We start from the raw sequence: 17,745 nt of genomic DNA, 5'->3' as shown, positions 1-17,745 counted from the left end.
CTTGGCTCCTTCTTACTGCTGTCTTTCAGCCACACCCCTGATCTTCTGGTAGGAAAGATGTACACCTAGCCTTCTCGGACAAGGGTGAAAAATCTTGGAGTGCAAGTTGCGCATGTTAAAGATCTCTTGGTGTTCTGAAAATCGATAAGACTAGGTTTCAGCCGCCACCCGGGCAAAATTCAAAATTTCGTACCAACTGAAAATATTTTATGTGTCCCACGCACACATATGACCTTATGCAGATGCGAGCGCCGTAAAACACTTACCAAAAAAAAATGGCTCTAGGCCACGTTAATATTGTTCTCCAGTCTCTCGAACAAATCACTTTCAAAACAACTTTGCTACCTCTTTATAACCACATTATAATGGCTACAAACAGAAATAACGAGTGGTCTTCGTATCTTTTCAACACAACAGCGTGCTAACTGAAACAGGGAGATAAATGTATTAGTCACAAAACAAAGACAAGTCATTTCAACTTTATTGACAAATCTGATATAGTCAAAGCCTGATTCACATTGATAAACGCTGTAAACATCAGACACAAAAAGACATTAAATTTTCCTTCCAATTCCTGCTCTTTAATGTGTATTTGAAAACAAACATCACACAATATTTATTAAATGAATGCCATCTCCTTCCAACAAAAGTGGAAAAGTTCCTAGACTTATTCCCATAAATATTCGGCAGTAAATTAGACAGACTAAAGCACGTCACAGGAATAATGTCAAAATACCCTTTGGCCTCCGGCTTCAAACACAAGCATTAACATTGTGACAATTAAAAAACCCTGCAAACAATAAAAGTTACAAATGGTGACAAAACGTAATTGTGTGTGCGTGCGTGCATGCATGCATGCGCGAGCGCGTGTGTGTCTGTGTGTGTGAGCACATGTGTGTGTGAGGGTGAGTGAGAGAAAGAGAGAAAGAGAGAGAGAGAGAGAAAGAGAGTGTGTGTGTGTGTGTGTGTGCGTGTGCGTGCCTGTGTCTGTGTCTGAGCCTTTGTGTGAGTGCCTTATAATGGCCACCAAGCATATTATAACCATTAGTTAAAGCAGTTAAAGACCTTCAGGTCAAATCTTGGCGCGAAGAGGTGGTTGAAACACCCTCAATGTAATTTAGATGCCCTGTTTTATTCCAAATGAACTGCTAGAGCATTATGCATACTCGTAGAAACAACTCTGTCTTATATTACAAAGTATATACTTGCTGTTGCAAAGGAAATAAAGCTATTCAAATTAAGATTTTAATCAGGTGACGTTTACTATCTGGCAACAACACAAAGTAATGTTTCCCCCTGGAATAAAACTGTATTGCTGACAAGGGAAAAAAAAACTAAAGGAGTGGCAAAAAAAGAGCCTGCATGTGACCAAAAGGAGACGCTCTGATGGAATCACTTAAAAACCTCTCTGAATCACTTTGAAGTTGACAAAATGTAAAATAAACCTGAAAGACTGAACTACCCTACTATCTTCAAAGTTTCACAGAAAATGCAACAAAAAGAATGAATTATTATTTCCAACAGGAATACAATGTGAGTAATTCAAAGGTTCTCTAAGACAAGCATGCTTGCCAGCATACATGACTCGAGTATTTGAAAGTAACAACATAATATGGTGAGCTGTGATCACATCAGGTCCCTTTGATAAAATTCCCAAATCATATTGTATTTACATTTTTTTTAAACAACAAATGTTTATGCTATTAAGCAAGGTGCTGCAATCAGTTAGAATAGTTAAAGGCTATCTAGTTCCCATGTCCAAATTAGATTAAAAGAACATCTTCGTTAATGACATACTACCCTATTTTCGTATCAAGGTTTTGGTTTCACAAGACTGGCTGCAATTACTTCAAAAGATGTGATTTTGATGGAAACATAACCGAATTATTTTGGGTTAGTTACAGTTGTAAAACAACACATAAAAACCATCACAGCTCTATATAAACAGCAGAGGTGACAGCAACAGACCTAGCACAATAAAAGTCCTTTCACCAAGCTAATCTTAACAAGGAATCTTCATAGTTTTTATGGTACTTTTACCTATGACACCTGGTGACCCCCATCTCCTTCAATTAAAAATATCTTGAGTTCTGTTCAATAATGATGGGTATTATTTTTTTCATCAAATAAAAAATAAATGAACAACCTTTAAAATTACATTAATAACTCCATACCAGTACCTAAAAGTTGATGAGTGCCTGATTATGTCGTGTCGTGGCGCAATTTTTCAAAAGTGAAAATGGACAATTTAAATAAAAGCTAAAAAAAAACAACAAATAAATTCTCAGCTTGAAAAAAATAGCATTCATAACATATTCTCCAGTTCCTAGTGTCTGATTTTATTTGGAAGTCAAAAGTCAAACGTGTATCTGCCTGTGTCATTGAACATGCATTCCCATGTGTCTCACAACACTTGAAGAGGAAAATACCAAAAGTAAGACAAGTTATGTTGACCTCATTGTCAATAGAAAGCTCATATAAAAAATACTTCAATACCATGAAAAATCTATCTTTGCAGAACTTTAGATATGCAAAGCTCCTTTCTGATAATATACATCAGATGTAGAAAATTTAAAGAGAATAGCTTAAGAAGCTTCAATGTTGTAAAAATGTATGAACAAAACACAAAATTAAAGTCACAAAGTATGTACCCATTTTGCCCGAGAGTTATCATACTGAAATATTCACATCTTTATTGGCAGATTTCAGTTTGACCAACTTATTGATAGATCTGCTTTCATGAGTTCAAGGGTCAGAAAACTGTCAAATTAATAGTCAGTTCACCTATGTCAGTTCGGCCTAAAAGGTGGAATAACATACTTTATTTTAGCACATTGTAAATATATATTATATATATACATATCTAAAGGATGAAGCAATCGCAAATCTGAACACAGTCATCTGAATACATAAAATGCCCGGGTAAAAAGAGTGCGCACACTGAGTACATTGCACATTTTAAAAGCTAATACTCTCCACCCTCACAACCAATACATAAATACAAACAATTTTGTTTTCAATGTCTCATTATACTGGATTTTAAAAATGGTAAAATCTATATAACTACTGCACTCCAAATTGAACTCAGATTCCATTTTCTCAAACGTTACTTTTACAGACTAGTTCTGAAAAAATGTGCAATAAATGTAAAATGACATTCTTTTTTTCTGACTAATAAAAACTAGATACTACACAAATACAGCCTGACCAGACAGGATAATGTATAGATATATCAATTCCACCATTTTTGTAGCAGGGTAGAGGTCTGCTTCTAGACAATCTTTACATAGACCTGAAATTCTTACAGTTCTGTCACCCTATGTTATGCTACTTTGCTCAATACTTTGATACCCTGTGCAATATTTGTGGTGCACTCAATTACAAAAGAAGAGCACCCTTTTCATAATCCAGGCAGCCCTCATCATTCCCCTGCTTACCAAAGAACCCTGCATTCTCAAGATATCCTTGCACCGCTATCCTATATATAGAGATAATGATACATAAAATATAAAAGTTAGTCACAGAAAGACATGCAAATCAAACAATCTTTATCTTACACCAAATTTTACAGCTTTTCTTTTCAAAGTTACTATATTTCTACTTTTAAAAAAATATATGTCCTATATGAATAATATAACCAGTTCATGTGTGAATGAGGTAGCACATAAGGCATTGAGTTTCACATTCTAATCTCTCATTTCTATGACATTGATTCAAATTTGACCAGAAAAATACTCTAAAAATAGACAACAACATCAGTTCAAGCTTGAATAAAAATAGGCAGTGCTTCTGAGATCTATAATCAGTGGTCATACTTCTGAACATAAAGGTAAAACAGCTAACATATTACAATAATTTAAGTTTCAGACTAGCTAAGACTATATTCTAAAGTTAAAAAGAAACACAAAAATACTAATACAAGCAATGTAGATACATCACTCTTGAAAGGACCCATAATCACCCCAAAACATACCATGTTACAGATAGCTGAGACAGACTTTTGCTACGGCTATAATTCCTTCCACTGGCTTTTGAAAATCCAGTACATTGGAGTTGGGAACCACTTTGTCTTACATTTCACTCAAGTATAAACTTTTGTCTTACATCATAGAAGGAATGAAGGAATTATCATAAATTCACAAATCTCAATTCAGTATCTCGCCACTGAAACTTCCTGCAATATCACGTCACTCATTGATTGCCAGTTAGGATTTGGGACTCACTTAAACGCAACTAAGAAAACAAAGCAGCCATTCGTCTAAGTCATGAATTGTAATATTGATTTGAACGTCTCGTTAGTCTCCACTATAGAAAGTATGTAAATGTAACCAAGGAGAAAACCTTGCATTACACAAAGGAATGAAATAGTCATTTTCACTCCATCTATTATTTACAAAAATAAATATTTAATTTAACTACTTTTTACATATGATCTCTCTCTCTCTCTCTCTCTCTCTCTCTCTCTCTCTCTCTCTCTCTCTCTCTCTCTCTCTCTCTCTCTCTCTCTCTCTCTCTCTCTCTCTCTCTCTCTCTCTCTCTCTCTCTCTGGGTGTGTGTCAGCCTAAAAGGACGGAAATATGTATAAATAAACAGTCTGGCTACATTCACACAAAACAGCCATAATTAAAAATAAATGCGAGAATATTTTTACAAGTCTCCATCATCATTGCCCTTTCTCACAAAGATTCACCCTAATAAAAAGAGGAGATGGGCAGCCTGTTGAAACTGGGCTGCAGAGAAGATAGTCACAAATTGAACTTCATTGGTAAAATACTAGGCCACATTGATATCACTTCTCTTTGTTTTCCATAAATCATGGTCACTTCTCCTTTGAATAGTTCACAACATGCGCAAGATAACCAAGAAATTAAATACTGCATCATTACATTATGTGAAAAATCTGTACTTGAATACTACTATAGCACTAAAATTCTAAGAAGTACGGGTTATTAATTACAACCTGGGCAGTTGCTCATCAGTTAAAACAAATAAATAAGTTTAAATAAAGATTTTTACAAATCAACATTTCTCTTTTAAAAACAGCCAAAAAAACAAATGCAAGATTAGATGACACAAAAGATAATTCTTCATAAAACATCATATTCATATATATTAAGCTCAAAGCTTTCCTAATTTCTCACCAAGTATAACAACTCTCGAGTGCTCTGTAAATTTTAAGTGAAAAAAATTGAAAAGGAACACAAAAAAAAGAAAGCCAAGTACACTGAAATAATTAGTATTTTGATCTTCACATCCAAAAGTCAATTTACTCACACACCTGCATTATTCTACCACTGGAAATTTGTCAAATTATGTTATGGGGACCCTGTTTGAACAGCCCAGCAACTAGAATTGAGATCAAACTGAGCCAGGAATATTTCCTGAGGAAGCCATTGCAATTTATTACAAGACATAAACCTGTCAATAAAAAACACATGTAATATTTGTTATTACCTTCGAACTTCATTCATTTCTAAAACTTCAGGGAATAAAACACAGGTTAAAAGCAAAGACAGCTTGTTGAGCTGTCACTTCCCCAACATAAAAGACCAGAAAGGAGGCGGGGCCACTTGAGAAGACTACGATTGATTTTTTCACAATGCTGGATTCATGAACTGAGCTGCTAAAACTATCCATTTCTTAACCCTTTAAGCCCTGACCTCCTGAGGCTACCATGCCCATCTTCCTGAGCTCCTGAGTGATTCACGTCTTCATTCATATCCTCGTAAGAATCACATTCCATATCCTACTCAGGGTAGCCTTGATCATTATCAGCATCTGAGTCAGAGAGATTTTCAAAATAATCAATAACGTTCTTTGTAGCAAACACTGTTTTCCATGTCTGTTTAGTCCCAGGTGGGGCCGGTTTAGGGATATGGTCTCCCTCAGTGGTGTACCAGTGGCAAGGCATACGGGCAAAATTACGCGCCACCAGTGTACCGGTGGCCAGGGCTCAAAGGGTTGAAATTCACTTCATAAAACTCCATCACCGACCATCTTGCATGATGTCACTAAGCTCTGAACAAGACACATTGCCTCCAGTAATGTACACAACTACTTTCTTCCCTTCAACATCTGGAACTTTCCCACTGAGTAGAGCCGCGAAAGCTGCACAGCCAGATGGTTCCGCCTTGATGCCACGATCAAACAGAACCCTCATTGCAGAAAGCATCTCTTCATCTGACACTAGTAAGACATCTTCCACAAACCATCGGCAATGTTTGTAGCACAAGGAACCTGGCAAAGAAAAACACATATTCAACTTTAGTTTTGTCCTTCCCGATGACTCAAATAATTCATATATTTAAATCATTTTCCCAAAACATTGCCCAACAACTTTAAACAAAAATTCGTTTTTGTATACCTTGTTGTGTATTAATTTTTATTTGAATGACCGACAACTTCCAGCACAGCATCAATAATAAACTCATCAACTCGATAGCTTGCTTTCTAGAAAGAAACACATAACTGATATAACAAAAAATCCTTAACTTTTTGGACCCCATGGAAACTTGCAAGTGGGGACTCAAAATCCACAGATCATTTTTTCCACGCTTCTTGTATCAAGACTATTTTTTATATAAAGTGCAATATGACATGCAAAAAAGTGACTAAAATATAATGAAATGTATTAACTGAAGTATATTAATAAATATAAATCCAGGAAAGTTTAAGAATCTGGATTTCTGGATTTATACAGAAAATCGGCACCTCTGGTAGACTCTAGCCTAGAAATAAGGTATTCGCCTATCAAGTCAAAGTATTTGTTCCATTCCTGGTCGTAGTACACATGAGTGAGAAGACAATCTGGGATTCTTTCCTTCGGTTTTCATATTCCTGAACTAAGGACAGATTGGATCACATCCTTCATTTTCACTGAAAAGGACAAAAGTACTCAGAAATTTACCTTTCAGTGCATTAGCCCAGGTTTTTGATACAAGGGGTTTCAATAAGAACACGTGAAAATGGTTGGACTCTAAATTTACACAAGCCCTATGTAGAAAGCAGTCCAAGCAATTCTCTTATACTGCTCAATACCAAAGTAAAGCGACTAAACTCCTCAAAATAAAAAAATAAGGTCTTTGGAGGCACATAAGACTTGAATTAAGAGCTTAATTTTTTCCATAATATTGCGCAAAACTTTAAAGAACAAAATTTCACATTTTTTTCAATAGCCTAAATATATTCTATACCATTTCTAACTTCACACCTCATACTAAAGGCAATATCCTGATTAATACTTGTCAAATCTGTCCGAAAATTTCAGATAAGACAGTGCTTTCATTTTACAGCAAGGGAAACATGTGGAATGCAAATTTAAGAATGTTTTTAATCTTCAATTATGAAATTATAGTTGTCAGTGTCGAAAAGAAAAGTGACAGCTTTCAGTAACGTGTGATGACATCTGGTGTTCACATCTTCACATCGTCGGCGCATGGACAGGATGAATTGAGTTATTGTATTTTGAGGGATGATATTCCACACTTGAATTTAAGGCTTGTTCTCACTGAACAAGGGACTGGGGAAAATATGGTCTGCCGCGAATGACATGATCTAAAATGCCCCGCAAGTGCTCAACTGGATTAAGATTTAGTGAATGCGCTGGTCATGTGTGCAGGAGAGGAATATCGTTAGTTTTGAGAAATTGATTTGTCACAGCAGCGTTATGGGCATGTGCATTATCTCGCATGAATACTTGTCATTGGCACTGATTATGAAAGAAAAGTACATTGGGCTCGAGAACTTGGTTGTTTTAGCCTTGAACTGTTATGCTCTTGCGAATAGACACAAGCGTGGTCTCCCCGACATCTTTGGTTCCAGCCCACACCATGACACAACCTCCACCGAAATTATTTGTTTGTCTAAAGCAAGCTGGGATGTAAACTTTGGCTGGGTCTTCTGTAGACTCAGTCCCATACATTGTGCCGTTCCAGTCAAAAATTGGGACTCATCTCAAAATATGCACCTATTTCAAATGCGATGTGGCCATCACACGCGACGCTGTGCCAAGTGAAGTCAGTGCTGGATGTGATGGAGCTACAGTTTTATGCGACAAACAAGGCACCCAGCATTAGATTCTTCTCTTTCAAATGAAGAAAAACAGTCATGACAAAGGTCGTACTGTCATTTCTAAGTCTTTTCGACTCATCCTGGGTCTTTGTTTGCCGGTTGAAATTGATTTCTCAAGCGTTGCGTTAGGATGAATGCATCCACCCTCCGTTTGGTCTTTCTGAGTCCTACTAACTTAGATCTGTCCTTTTGGGAGCCTATCGTTGCTATTTGATCACATGTAGCATACACAGTGTGTCTGTACATGTTGAGCCCACTCCCAACAGCCGAAAATAGAGAGTGCCCACCTGAAGCATTTTAATGATGTGATTTCTCTCTGATTCATTCAAGCAAAGGATGGTGAATCAATAAAGAGAAGCCACTTTTTTAAATGGCAAAAAATTTGGAAGGAGTCCAACTTTGCGGGTGTAGTTTTTGTTTTCAAAGTCACCCACACATTTTCACAGTATTTGACAAAATATAAAAACCTCGTGAATGACATCATCAGACAAAGCGATAGACCAGTGCATCCTAGTGAGTACAGTTCACGAACGACAAGGAGCTGGCGTGACATGTGCAAAAATTTCAAAGCAATTGGACGTGTACTTTTCGAACTACACGCTCTTAAAATGTGTGAAGTTAAAAATGTTAAAGAGTATAGGCCTATAGAAATTTAACCCCTTTGTTGCCTTATGACGTACCAGGTACGCCATGAAAATGCCTAATTTTTAGCGCTGTGCCGTACCATGTACATCACCGAAGTAGGCAAAACTGGCCACTCCTATTATAGTTGCCATTATGACGTTACATGTACGTCACGCTAATACTCTGGCTCTAATTCTTCTGAACGGAGTTTTATTCACAAGCGCTGCGTAGATTCGCATTCAGAAATAAAAGATGCGTATATCGGTACCAAATTTGCTAGTATTTCTTTACTACCAGGCTCTCGTAAAACGTAAACATTGAAATGACTTTAAAAAGGCAAATAAATTCACTTTTTTGCTTAGATTTGCATGTTATTCGAAATTAATGAGTAAGAAAGATGGGAGAAAATGAGAAATAAGAAAAGTGAAACAATCAAAGGCCTAGTGTCCGAAATATGTCATGAGTGCACTAGATCTAGACCGGGCATCCATTTACATTGAGACATTAGGCTGCAGTCCTGGGTAACAAGATCAGCTGAAAATCAGTGCTGACAGTAGGAACTTATACCTTTGGCAACAAAAGGGTTAAAGATTGATTGTTGGATATATGAAGAGGAGCAAATCAAACCTGCATAAGGCGGTGCAAGTCCTGCAGCGACTGACTTTGCATGTGGAATGGTGACCGGCCTCCTTGTCTTAAAGCTCTCATACATTGTTGGAGCTGAAAAAGAAAAAAAACTTCTTTAAGAAAAGTAGCAAGGTACTCAGCTTTCAATATGGTGTATCTTTGCATGTTGATGAAGACAAGAAAGTGATTGTTTAATGTAAATGTTTTTCTAAACAAAGATCAAAACAATTTACATTGTTTAGGAAGCAGGCTGCTTCTACCACCCTGCCTTTCAGGACCAACCCAGGATGAGTGGGATACAGCATCACAGCAAAATAGACACTCTATAAAAAAAAACTTTCCCATCAGGGACTCAAAACTCGTGTCTTCTGTTTGCAACGGCAAAGAGCTTTACTACTACACCACAGATGCTGGGTGATAAAGTGAAGTGAAAAAACATTTGTGGATGGACCTAGACCTTTGCTATCCATTGGACTGTCTTCTACAACATTTTATCAGTCTCATTTCAGCTAAAGGAGATCGTTTAAAAAGACTACCCCTTTCACAAACTTGAATACAATACTTTTTCCTTTTCCAAAAGATTTATCTGCCAAGTTTTATACAAATTTCAGAATGAAGGAAGGAAATACCTTTCCCATTTCTCAAACAAAACAATTTAGAAAAAAATGTCAGAAACCAAAACCATGTTCATGAGGAAAATGCTCCATCAATAAGCCCGACACATGGAAGTCAGGTTGGTGTTTGCCATTCTTAGGACAAGGGTTCAAACCAAAAAAATCCCTACTCATAAAGAACCAACAATCCACTGAAACTGAGCTCCAAGTCACCCTGGGGCCTTGCCCATACGGACACGGCTTCAGATAAAAAATAGCCGATGCTATTCTGTCCATTGAAGAAGAAGTAATAGCATGCCACAAAAGCAGTATTTAAAAAACAACAATAAGCGAACAACAAAGTCAAGCACACCTGTTTGTGGCTCCACGGCGTACACCCGACAGTTGCTCACTTTGGAGAGAGAGACAGCAGCAGCAACACCTGAGACGAGGCCGCCCCCACCACAGCACACGAGAATCACGTCGGGATTCCGGACATCTTCCAACACTTCCAAGGCAGAGCTGCACAGCAGACAAAGTGAATATTCAAAAGTACATTAAAAGAAAAAAAAATTACAATAAATCATCGTGAGCACAGGGATTTTTTTCTAATCATATTCTTCTCTCTTCTCCCCTTCTTAACTTCTTGCATTCTTCAGTTGCCAAGATTAATTTGGCTGAAAAACCTAGGCAATATGCATAGCTTCATTATTCAAACTCAAGTAAGGCCGAAATCATTATCTTTCCTTGAACATTTTTATCCTGGCCCAGTGTCCTGACAAAATGACAGAAATTGTGCTTATTGAAGACTTTTGACCATTTAAAACATCAAAAACCTAACAGTCTCTGAAATATTTTTTTTTTCTTCAACACTCCCACAACAGAGGGTGTATACCCATTAGCAACGTACTATAACAACTAATTTTACATTAAATTTTGTGCAAAATAATACTGACAAGGTGAAACTTGCTGAAATGTCAAAGTTGGCAATCATTATGTCACAATTTTAACTTTAATTAACATTGCCGGAAGTGACAGCATTCATAAAAAAACAAAACTGATACCAGCAACTTATCAAACCAAAATCCCTTCACTTCCCTTTACTTGCCAAAGGCAATTCAGATATCTATATTACTTTCGCGAGACAAAGGCAATACTTATTAATAAAATAAGAAAAAAAGGATGCTCTGCAGAGAAAAAAAAAGAACTGTATGAACAGCAATAATAAAGCAAAAACAACTTTGGCAATAAAAACTCATCCAATTCATTCATACAGTGCCAGATCTGCAAGAGACATCGCCGATCATGGTTCTCCATTCATTCCTTTGTTCGGATGCTCTTAAAAAACTATGTATCCCTGATCTTTCCCTTTTACCCATTTGTACAGGTTCCCTAAGTAGGTTGCTCTGGGCCTACCCCTGCCTCGTTTGCCTTCAATTTTGCGAGTGAGAGCTAGAAGTTCAAGACCCTTAAGTCTATTTAGGTGCCCCAAAAACTGCATTTGTTGGTTCCAGATTGTTTTTAACAGTGAGCGTTCCACGTGGGCTCCATCCAGCACTACCTCATTTGATTTCTTTTCCTTATACGATACTCTTGTGCAATCTCCTAAGAAACCACATTTAATTTTCTGTTGCTTCTATTTTATTTTCGCTGTTTTAAGTGATTGTTCAGCATTCACAGCCATATAGAAGGGTTGACCATACATAGCATTTCAGAACTTTCATTTTGGTAGTCATTGAGATGTTTCTATTTTTCCGGGTTAGGCTCATTTTATTGATACTAGCCTTAGCCACTGTAATTCTCCGTTTTATTTCTGTGGAACATTTGGCATAACATGTAATCATATATCCTACATATTTAAACTGTAGGACTTGTTTGATCTTTTCACCTTTGCTAATGAGATTACAACTAGGATTTGCTGCTTTTTTGGACATTACCATGCATTCTGTTTACTTTACATTCAACAATAATCCTTTACGCTCACTTTCTGTTACAACAGTATCTAGAAGTGATTGAAGTCCTTTTCTGGGTCTGCTCATCCAATAATGCACAGAAACAGCAAGAGTGACGGTAGCAAATGTTAACTTATTAAAAATAATTTCAAAATGAAGAGGTACCTTGCATAACCCGCAATGAGGTCAATGTCGTCAAATGGATGGCAAAAAACAAAACCCTCCTCCTTCACTAGCCGATTAACTTCTTCCATCAGCTTCGATGTATCCACCTTGTGCACTTCCACTCCCATGTTCTGTGAAAATAAAAAGAACAAAATGGAATAGACCTATAACAACATCCGAAGTGGAAGCGACAAAAACACTGACAGGAAACATTAATCAAAATTCTGGAAGGAGAAGGAAATTTAAATCACTATTACTTGTGCACTTGTGCAAACTTGTCTACTGAGACTGAGGGACAAAACAACTCACTACATTTTCTATGATAATGAAACAGTCAAATGTCAGCGGTTATGCCCTAATAAAAATGCCTACACTGTGCAAGTTAGAGGCAATATATGTAATGTATAATCTCTTTGTACAATGTAAACATGTAAAGGGCAAAAATATCAAATGGAAATGCATGACAAAAATAAGTAGCAGCATGTATCCTACAAAATTATTGGTCCTCTCTAAAACATCACAAAGGTTACAGCGTACATCACGGAAGTACTCACCTCAATCAGCTTAGCCTTGTGTGCTGGTGCTGTTTGAGGCATAACACAAGCAGACCCCGGGGAAGATTTGCCAACACAATGAGCAAATGCTTTCCCATAATTCCCTGCCGACATGGTTATGAGCTTGCACTGTTTCCCGTGCCTCTCCTTCACTTTGCGCATCTGGTTCAGCACGCCTCGGATTTTAAAGGACCCTGCAAAAAATCAGTTATTAGACAGCAGAATGGTAAGCAAAAGCAAGTAACAAAGAATATCGAGCAATGTTCAATGTGACAATTATGAATGACAGCAGGTCACTAAGCTTTTTCTTGGTCAGAACAGTAATTTGCTGAACCTGATAAATTTAAACCGTAACTTTCTCAAAGACAGGACACAGGGCAGAAGTGACGGGACCTTGCTTTATGCTATGTGATAATGAAGTATGCTTTTAAAGTATGTTTGGTAAATTAAGTACAAAATTTCAACATTATTATTTTCTGGGGCTGTTTTCCCTAAAACTTGGTCTGCTTATTGAAAAGAGGCCCCCAACCAAAGATTTATTTTAAAAAATCGTCTATTCATTTTTTACCACTTTTTCTATGCAACAGACTACATGCAAAACAGTTCATTTTCTGATAATGACAACTTTTTCACTATTTTTACAAGCGTGTATTTTTTTTTTAATTTCCAGTTTTGAGCTTTGTAAAGCACAATTCAGTATGTGGGTGGTTGGTGTGGTTTGCTCCTTCTTTCCTATTTAAAAAATCGTCTTTATCTCTCCTCCTTTTTAAAAACGTAAATTGTTACTCTCTTGTAACACCTTTAATCTTTTGCACTTATATGACCTTATTGTGTAGAAAGTGCCATAAAACTCTTTAAAACTAAACAACTCAGTACAGAAATCCATCTTAGTAAATTGTCACAGGATCCAGCATTCTATCTACCTTACCAGTGGTTTGCATGTTTTCCATCTTCATGAAGAGATCCACCTTATGAAGACTGGTGGCATCAACTTTTGAACTGAGTCCTGAGGACTTTGGTCCCTTAACGTCCTTAGTGAACATGCTTTGGACGTGTAAAAGAGTAGGGGTTCGCACCATATCAGGAGAGGACTTTAAAAACTGATGAGCTTCCAGTACTTGCTCCAGTGTGACAATATTTTCATCTATGTCCATGTTGAGCTGCAACATGTAAAAAAAAACCCATTAAACAAATAAAAATAAAATTAAAAAATGTTAAACATCATGTATGTATCAAATACATCAAATAAAAAAGAAAGATTAAACATCCCCAGAAAAAAAGATAATCTTATTTACTCCGTGTGTGTGTGTGTGTGTGTGTGTATGTCTATCACTCTGTCTGTCTGTCTGTCTGCCTCTCTCTCTCTCTCTCTCTCTCTCAGACTCTCTCTCTCTCTCTCTCTCTCTCTCTCTCTCTCAGACTCTCTCTCTCAGACTCTCTCTCTCTCTCTCTCTGTTTTAGGTAAAGCAGTTTAGCCATAGAATGAGTATGACGAATTTAACTCTTGTAAAGTATTTTCACGCCTTTATTAGATGATGTACTAAAATATAAAAGACTACTCTAATTACCATACACAAAGTGTCAGGGTCTTCAGTGTAGCAGTAGGCACTTCACCGATATACACATGTAAGTTCCATCACAATGTGGGTAAAAGTTTTATAGAGTACCTCCATCTATCTGCTGGTACTTTTTATCCCTTTTTTTTAGTAAGTGTTCTATGGCGCTCACAACTACATGTCATATGAGCGCACAGGACACATTAAACATTTTCAGTTTGGTACGGTGGCGCCCAAAGCTATCTTTAACCCTATCCATATGCCCTGGGGTCATTTGTACCCCGGGGCTGTATTCTTCTCATTTTAGAATACACTTCTAGTGTGAACATCTCTTTGAAACTTTCAGTATTTCTCAAAAAATAATTTTGACAGACTGCTATGCAAAGCTTACGGACCGGATTAAAGATTAAATTTCCTCTTTGGAAAGTAGTGGCACAGAGTTCCCCACGTCGTATGGATATGATAGTAAAACACGACATACAGATAGGGTTAATGTGCGCAAATTAAGTTGCCGGACCGCGGAGATTTTTCGCCCTTACATTATACTGAGAAGGCCAGGTGTTAGATCTTACGTTCCCTAAGATCAGGGATGTGATTGTAAGACAGCAGGAAGGTGGAGCAAAGGAGTAACAGTAGAAAGGCTGCAGGAAGAGTCAGGAGCCCAAAGGAGGGGCAAACGGGGAAGGAGTGGGCCCCAGTGGGGGCAAGAAGTGGAGATGAAAGCAGATGACAGAATATAAGAGCAAGAAAAGAGGTGAAAGGGGAACATTTTTTAGAGACAACAATTTTTCATCGCTGTCAGGGTTTGAGCCCGGGACCTTGAATGAGAGGCGAACACTGTCTACACCACAAGAGCCCCCTTTGTATCCCTCTCAGCTCACCTCCAAAATGATCCAATTAATAGTGTTAATGGTTGAAAAGTGCTTGTATAAATATGCAGAACTTACAATTAAGAGTGCCAAGTAGTCTCTATACTAACTCTAATAGTACCCTGCTGTGCGCCAGCTGAGTTGTCAGAACCAGCATCTGGGGCGTAGCCATGGATTCTAGTGGGGCTTTGTTGTCCGACACAGGAGACCCATGTTCTTCTCACATTGTGTCAAATCAGGCAAAAACACCTCCATTTAAACCCCCCAAAATTATATTTTGAGCTGTCAGTACCATTTCTCCGGCTCCTCAGCAGAACTTGCCTGACATCACTCTAGGCCTACGTTTTAGTTTAAATAACTCTATGACAACCCAGCAAATAAAAATAAACTTGGATAGTTGGACAAGAAGAATTTATAAGTCTGAGCAGGTCAATTTAAATTAACATAAACGCACTTGTAACTTCTTGTAGCAGTGTTTGAACTGCCTTCCATTGATTTGTGGAGAGATTCCTCTCTCCTACACTCCAGCATCATCATGTAGGCCTATGTATTCGCTGGCTTTTTTTTCTCCAACCAATAAATTTCACACACATTGCACATCATAGGCCTATTAAATTATTAAATTACATGAAATGACACAGCATTCATTGCTCCTAATAGGTGTTTATAAATATCTTCTGTATAATATATTAATGAAGTGGCTATTCCAACTCGAGTCCGGACAGCCCTTAGAGGCTATTCAGACTCAAATTCCAGTTCGCGTGCGCAATTACCGGTTTACTAAGCGAGGTCTATACTTGAGTCCGAATAGTCTCTCGATCCTCTTCGGACGTTAAACTACTGGTAGGCTATAAAACTCTCTGCTATTACACTGCATTTCACGACTACAAAGGGATCAAAACATAAAATTCATAGATCAGTCCTTATAAGACAGCCCCCTCCCCCTCCCCTTTCTCTCTCTCTATCTATATCTTTCGCTCTATCTCCCTCTCTCTCTCCTACTTTTCCTCTCTCTCTTTCTTTTACTTTTTCTCTCTCCATCTTACTTCCCAAGCCCGCCCCACCACCTTCACCCCTTTTTTTTGCATATAGATCTATATTCCCTCCCATACCATTACCCACTGCCCGGCCTTACTATGATATTATCCTTTGTAAAGAAAAGACCACAGTTCGCACTGGGTCACCATGGTCAGCGTCCATTTGTTGTAAGTTCTTCGGCCAGATCGTAGAAACCGAGGAAGGTCAAGGTCCAATTGCTTGTCAACTTCACATCCGGTACACCTATGATTGTGCACGCACATTGGAGTTTGAGTGGGAATAGCCACGGGAGACTGTTCGGACTCAAGTCCGAATAGCCGCGGCCACTTATAATATTATAGTCAACAATTTTAAAGGTATTGGCTATATGTAGGGTTGGCATTATATTAGGAATTTTGAGACCAATATAATAATAAATAGGCCTAAGGCAATTGAATTGGTCGGCAGAATAGGTCAATGGGGCCCATTGGGTGAGGAAATAGCCTCCGCACAACCATGCCATTATTATAATATGAATTGAACTAAACGTCAAGAGATAAGAAAGTATGACAGTTTGGAATAGATCTAGATTTGTTCTAGATCTAGATCTAGTTCCATTATAAACTTCAATGTTTAGCCTATAAATACGCAGTAATTTATAACATATAATTCAGTATTAGGATATGACAACAAGGGAAGGGCCTACCTTTTCCAAACCACTAGCTATCGAATTCGCAACACTTTGGAGTTGATTGACAGGGGCTGGGAGACTTGGCAGTTTTGACTTGAAGAAACTTTCAACATTGTCCAGTAGTCTATACGGGAACGAAGTTGTAGCAGAAATAGCCGGCCAAAGTCTCCATTCCATACCACTAGAGCCTATTGACGACGCAGACGAAGAGTCATCACTCTTTTTTATGTCCCCTACTGTCTCTTGGCGAAATGGTTTGTCTGCTTCGTAATTAAAACTTAAAAACGATTCCATTTCCATCCCTGAATAAAATATCTCCTACAGTTCCCAATGAGAAGCACAAAATGAAGTTCCGAAGACGACAACGATAAAATACCTCCGACATGCTCAGCTCCGAATGTAGAAGGGTAAATATTGAGTAATATCCGTCAGCAGTCTATTCACTAAACACACAACATGGACTCACACATGACCAGAGTAGCCCCGCCCCTGACAGTACTTGTTGACACAGCTGCCAGACACGAGTAGTCGAGATAGCGATTACCCATGATCACAACCGTCAAGTGAATAAACCTCAAATTAATTTTTGTTCTTGTTCCACGTTACAAAATTTACCAGTTCCTATCTGCCAGGCCAATATTGAAAAAACGAACTTCCAAAACATATTATTCAGAGAGAGTTCAAGTCCTATTATTAAATTTAAGATTTTTTCGACTACATCGTCCAGACAGTATCGCGCCCGTTGCTTGAGAGGCAGTGTGGTTTCATTTTTCTCCACAGACGAAAGAGTTGAACTTTGTCCTCGGAGTCACTGACTGATAGTACAGGCCTGGTTGAAAATTTATATCGTACAGTGCATTGGTTTACAATCTGACATCGGGACGACCTTGCCCATTTTTGCGTAACGGACGACGACCAACATAATCAGAGAGAGAGAGAGAGAGAGAGAGAGAGAGAGAGAGAGAGAGAGAGAGAGAGAGAGACAGGCAGACAGACAGACAGACAGACACACAGACAGACACACAGA

At 37.9% G+C, this 17,745-nt stretch overlaps 1 protein-coding gene across 2 annotated transcripts; it reads right to left on the bottom strand.

The window, feature by feature from the left end:
• Positions 1-4,494: 4,494 nt before the first annotated feature.
• LOC101854839 (L-threonine dehydratase catabolic TdcB) lies at positions 4,495-17,211 on the bottom strand. Of its 2 annotated transcripts, none has more exons than XM_005111925.3 (7): positions 17,095-17,211; positions 13,514-13,745; positions 12,586-12,779; positions 12,032-12,162; positions 10,288-10,436; positions 9,322-9,414; positions 4,495-6,237 (listed from the first exon to the last, which is right to left on the bottom strand). In XM_005111925.3, the coding sequence occupies exons 1-7, from the start codon at positions 17,101-17,103 to the stop codon at positions 5,987-5,989; spliced, it is 1,059 nt and encodes a 352-aa protein (XP_005111982.1). In that variant the 5' UTR covers positions 17,104-17,211; the 3' UTR covers positions 4,495-5,986. The 2 variants fall into 2 exon arrangements, with proteins under 2 accessions (XP_005111982.1, XP_005111981.1); XM_005111924.2 differs by having other exon boundaries at positions 16,734-17,210.
• Between the last annotated feature and the right edge of the window lie 534 nt (positions 17,212-17,745).

Source organism: Aplysia californica, unplaced genomic scaffold, assembly GCF_000002075.1.
Source record: "Aplysia californica isolate F4 #8 unplaced genomic scaffold, AplCal3.0 scaffold01150, whole genome shotgun sequence".
NCBI classification, from domain to species: Eukaryota; Metazoa; Mollusca; class Gastropoda; order Aplysiida; family Aplysiidae; genus Aplysia; species Aplysia californica.
Note: the sequence above shows the minus strand (reverse complement) of the source record. Positions and strands in the feature narration are given on the sequence as shown.

Bases quoted from the DNA above. Each gene is read 5' to 3' on its own strand.
- LOC101854839 (XM_005111924.2), bottom strand. From the start codon at position 17,018: ATGGAAATGGAATCGTTTTTAAGTTTTAATTACGAAGCAGACAAACCA. The intron at 13,746-16,733 runs GTAGGCCCTTCC...TACATGTTGCAG, and splicing joins TAGCTAGTGGTTTGGAAAAG to CTCAACATGGACATAGATGA. The intron at 6,238-9,321 runs GTTTGATTTGCT...TTTCTTTGCCAG, and splicing joins ACTTGCACCGCCTTATGCAG to GTTCCTTGTGCTACAAACAT.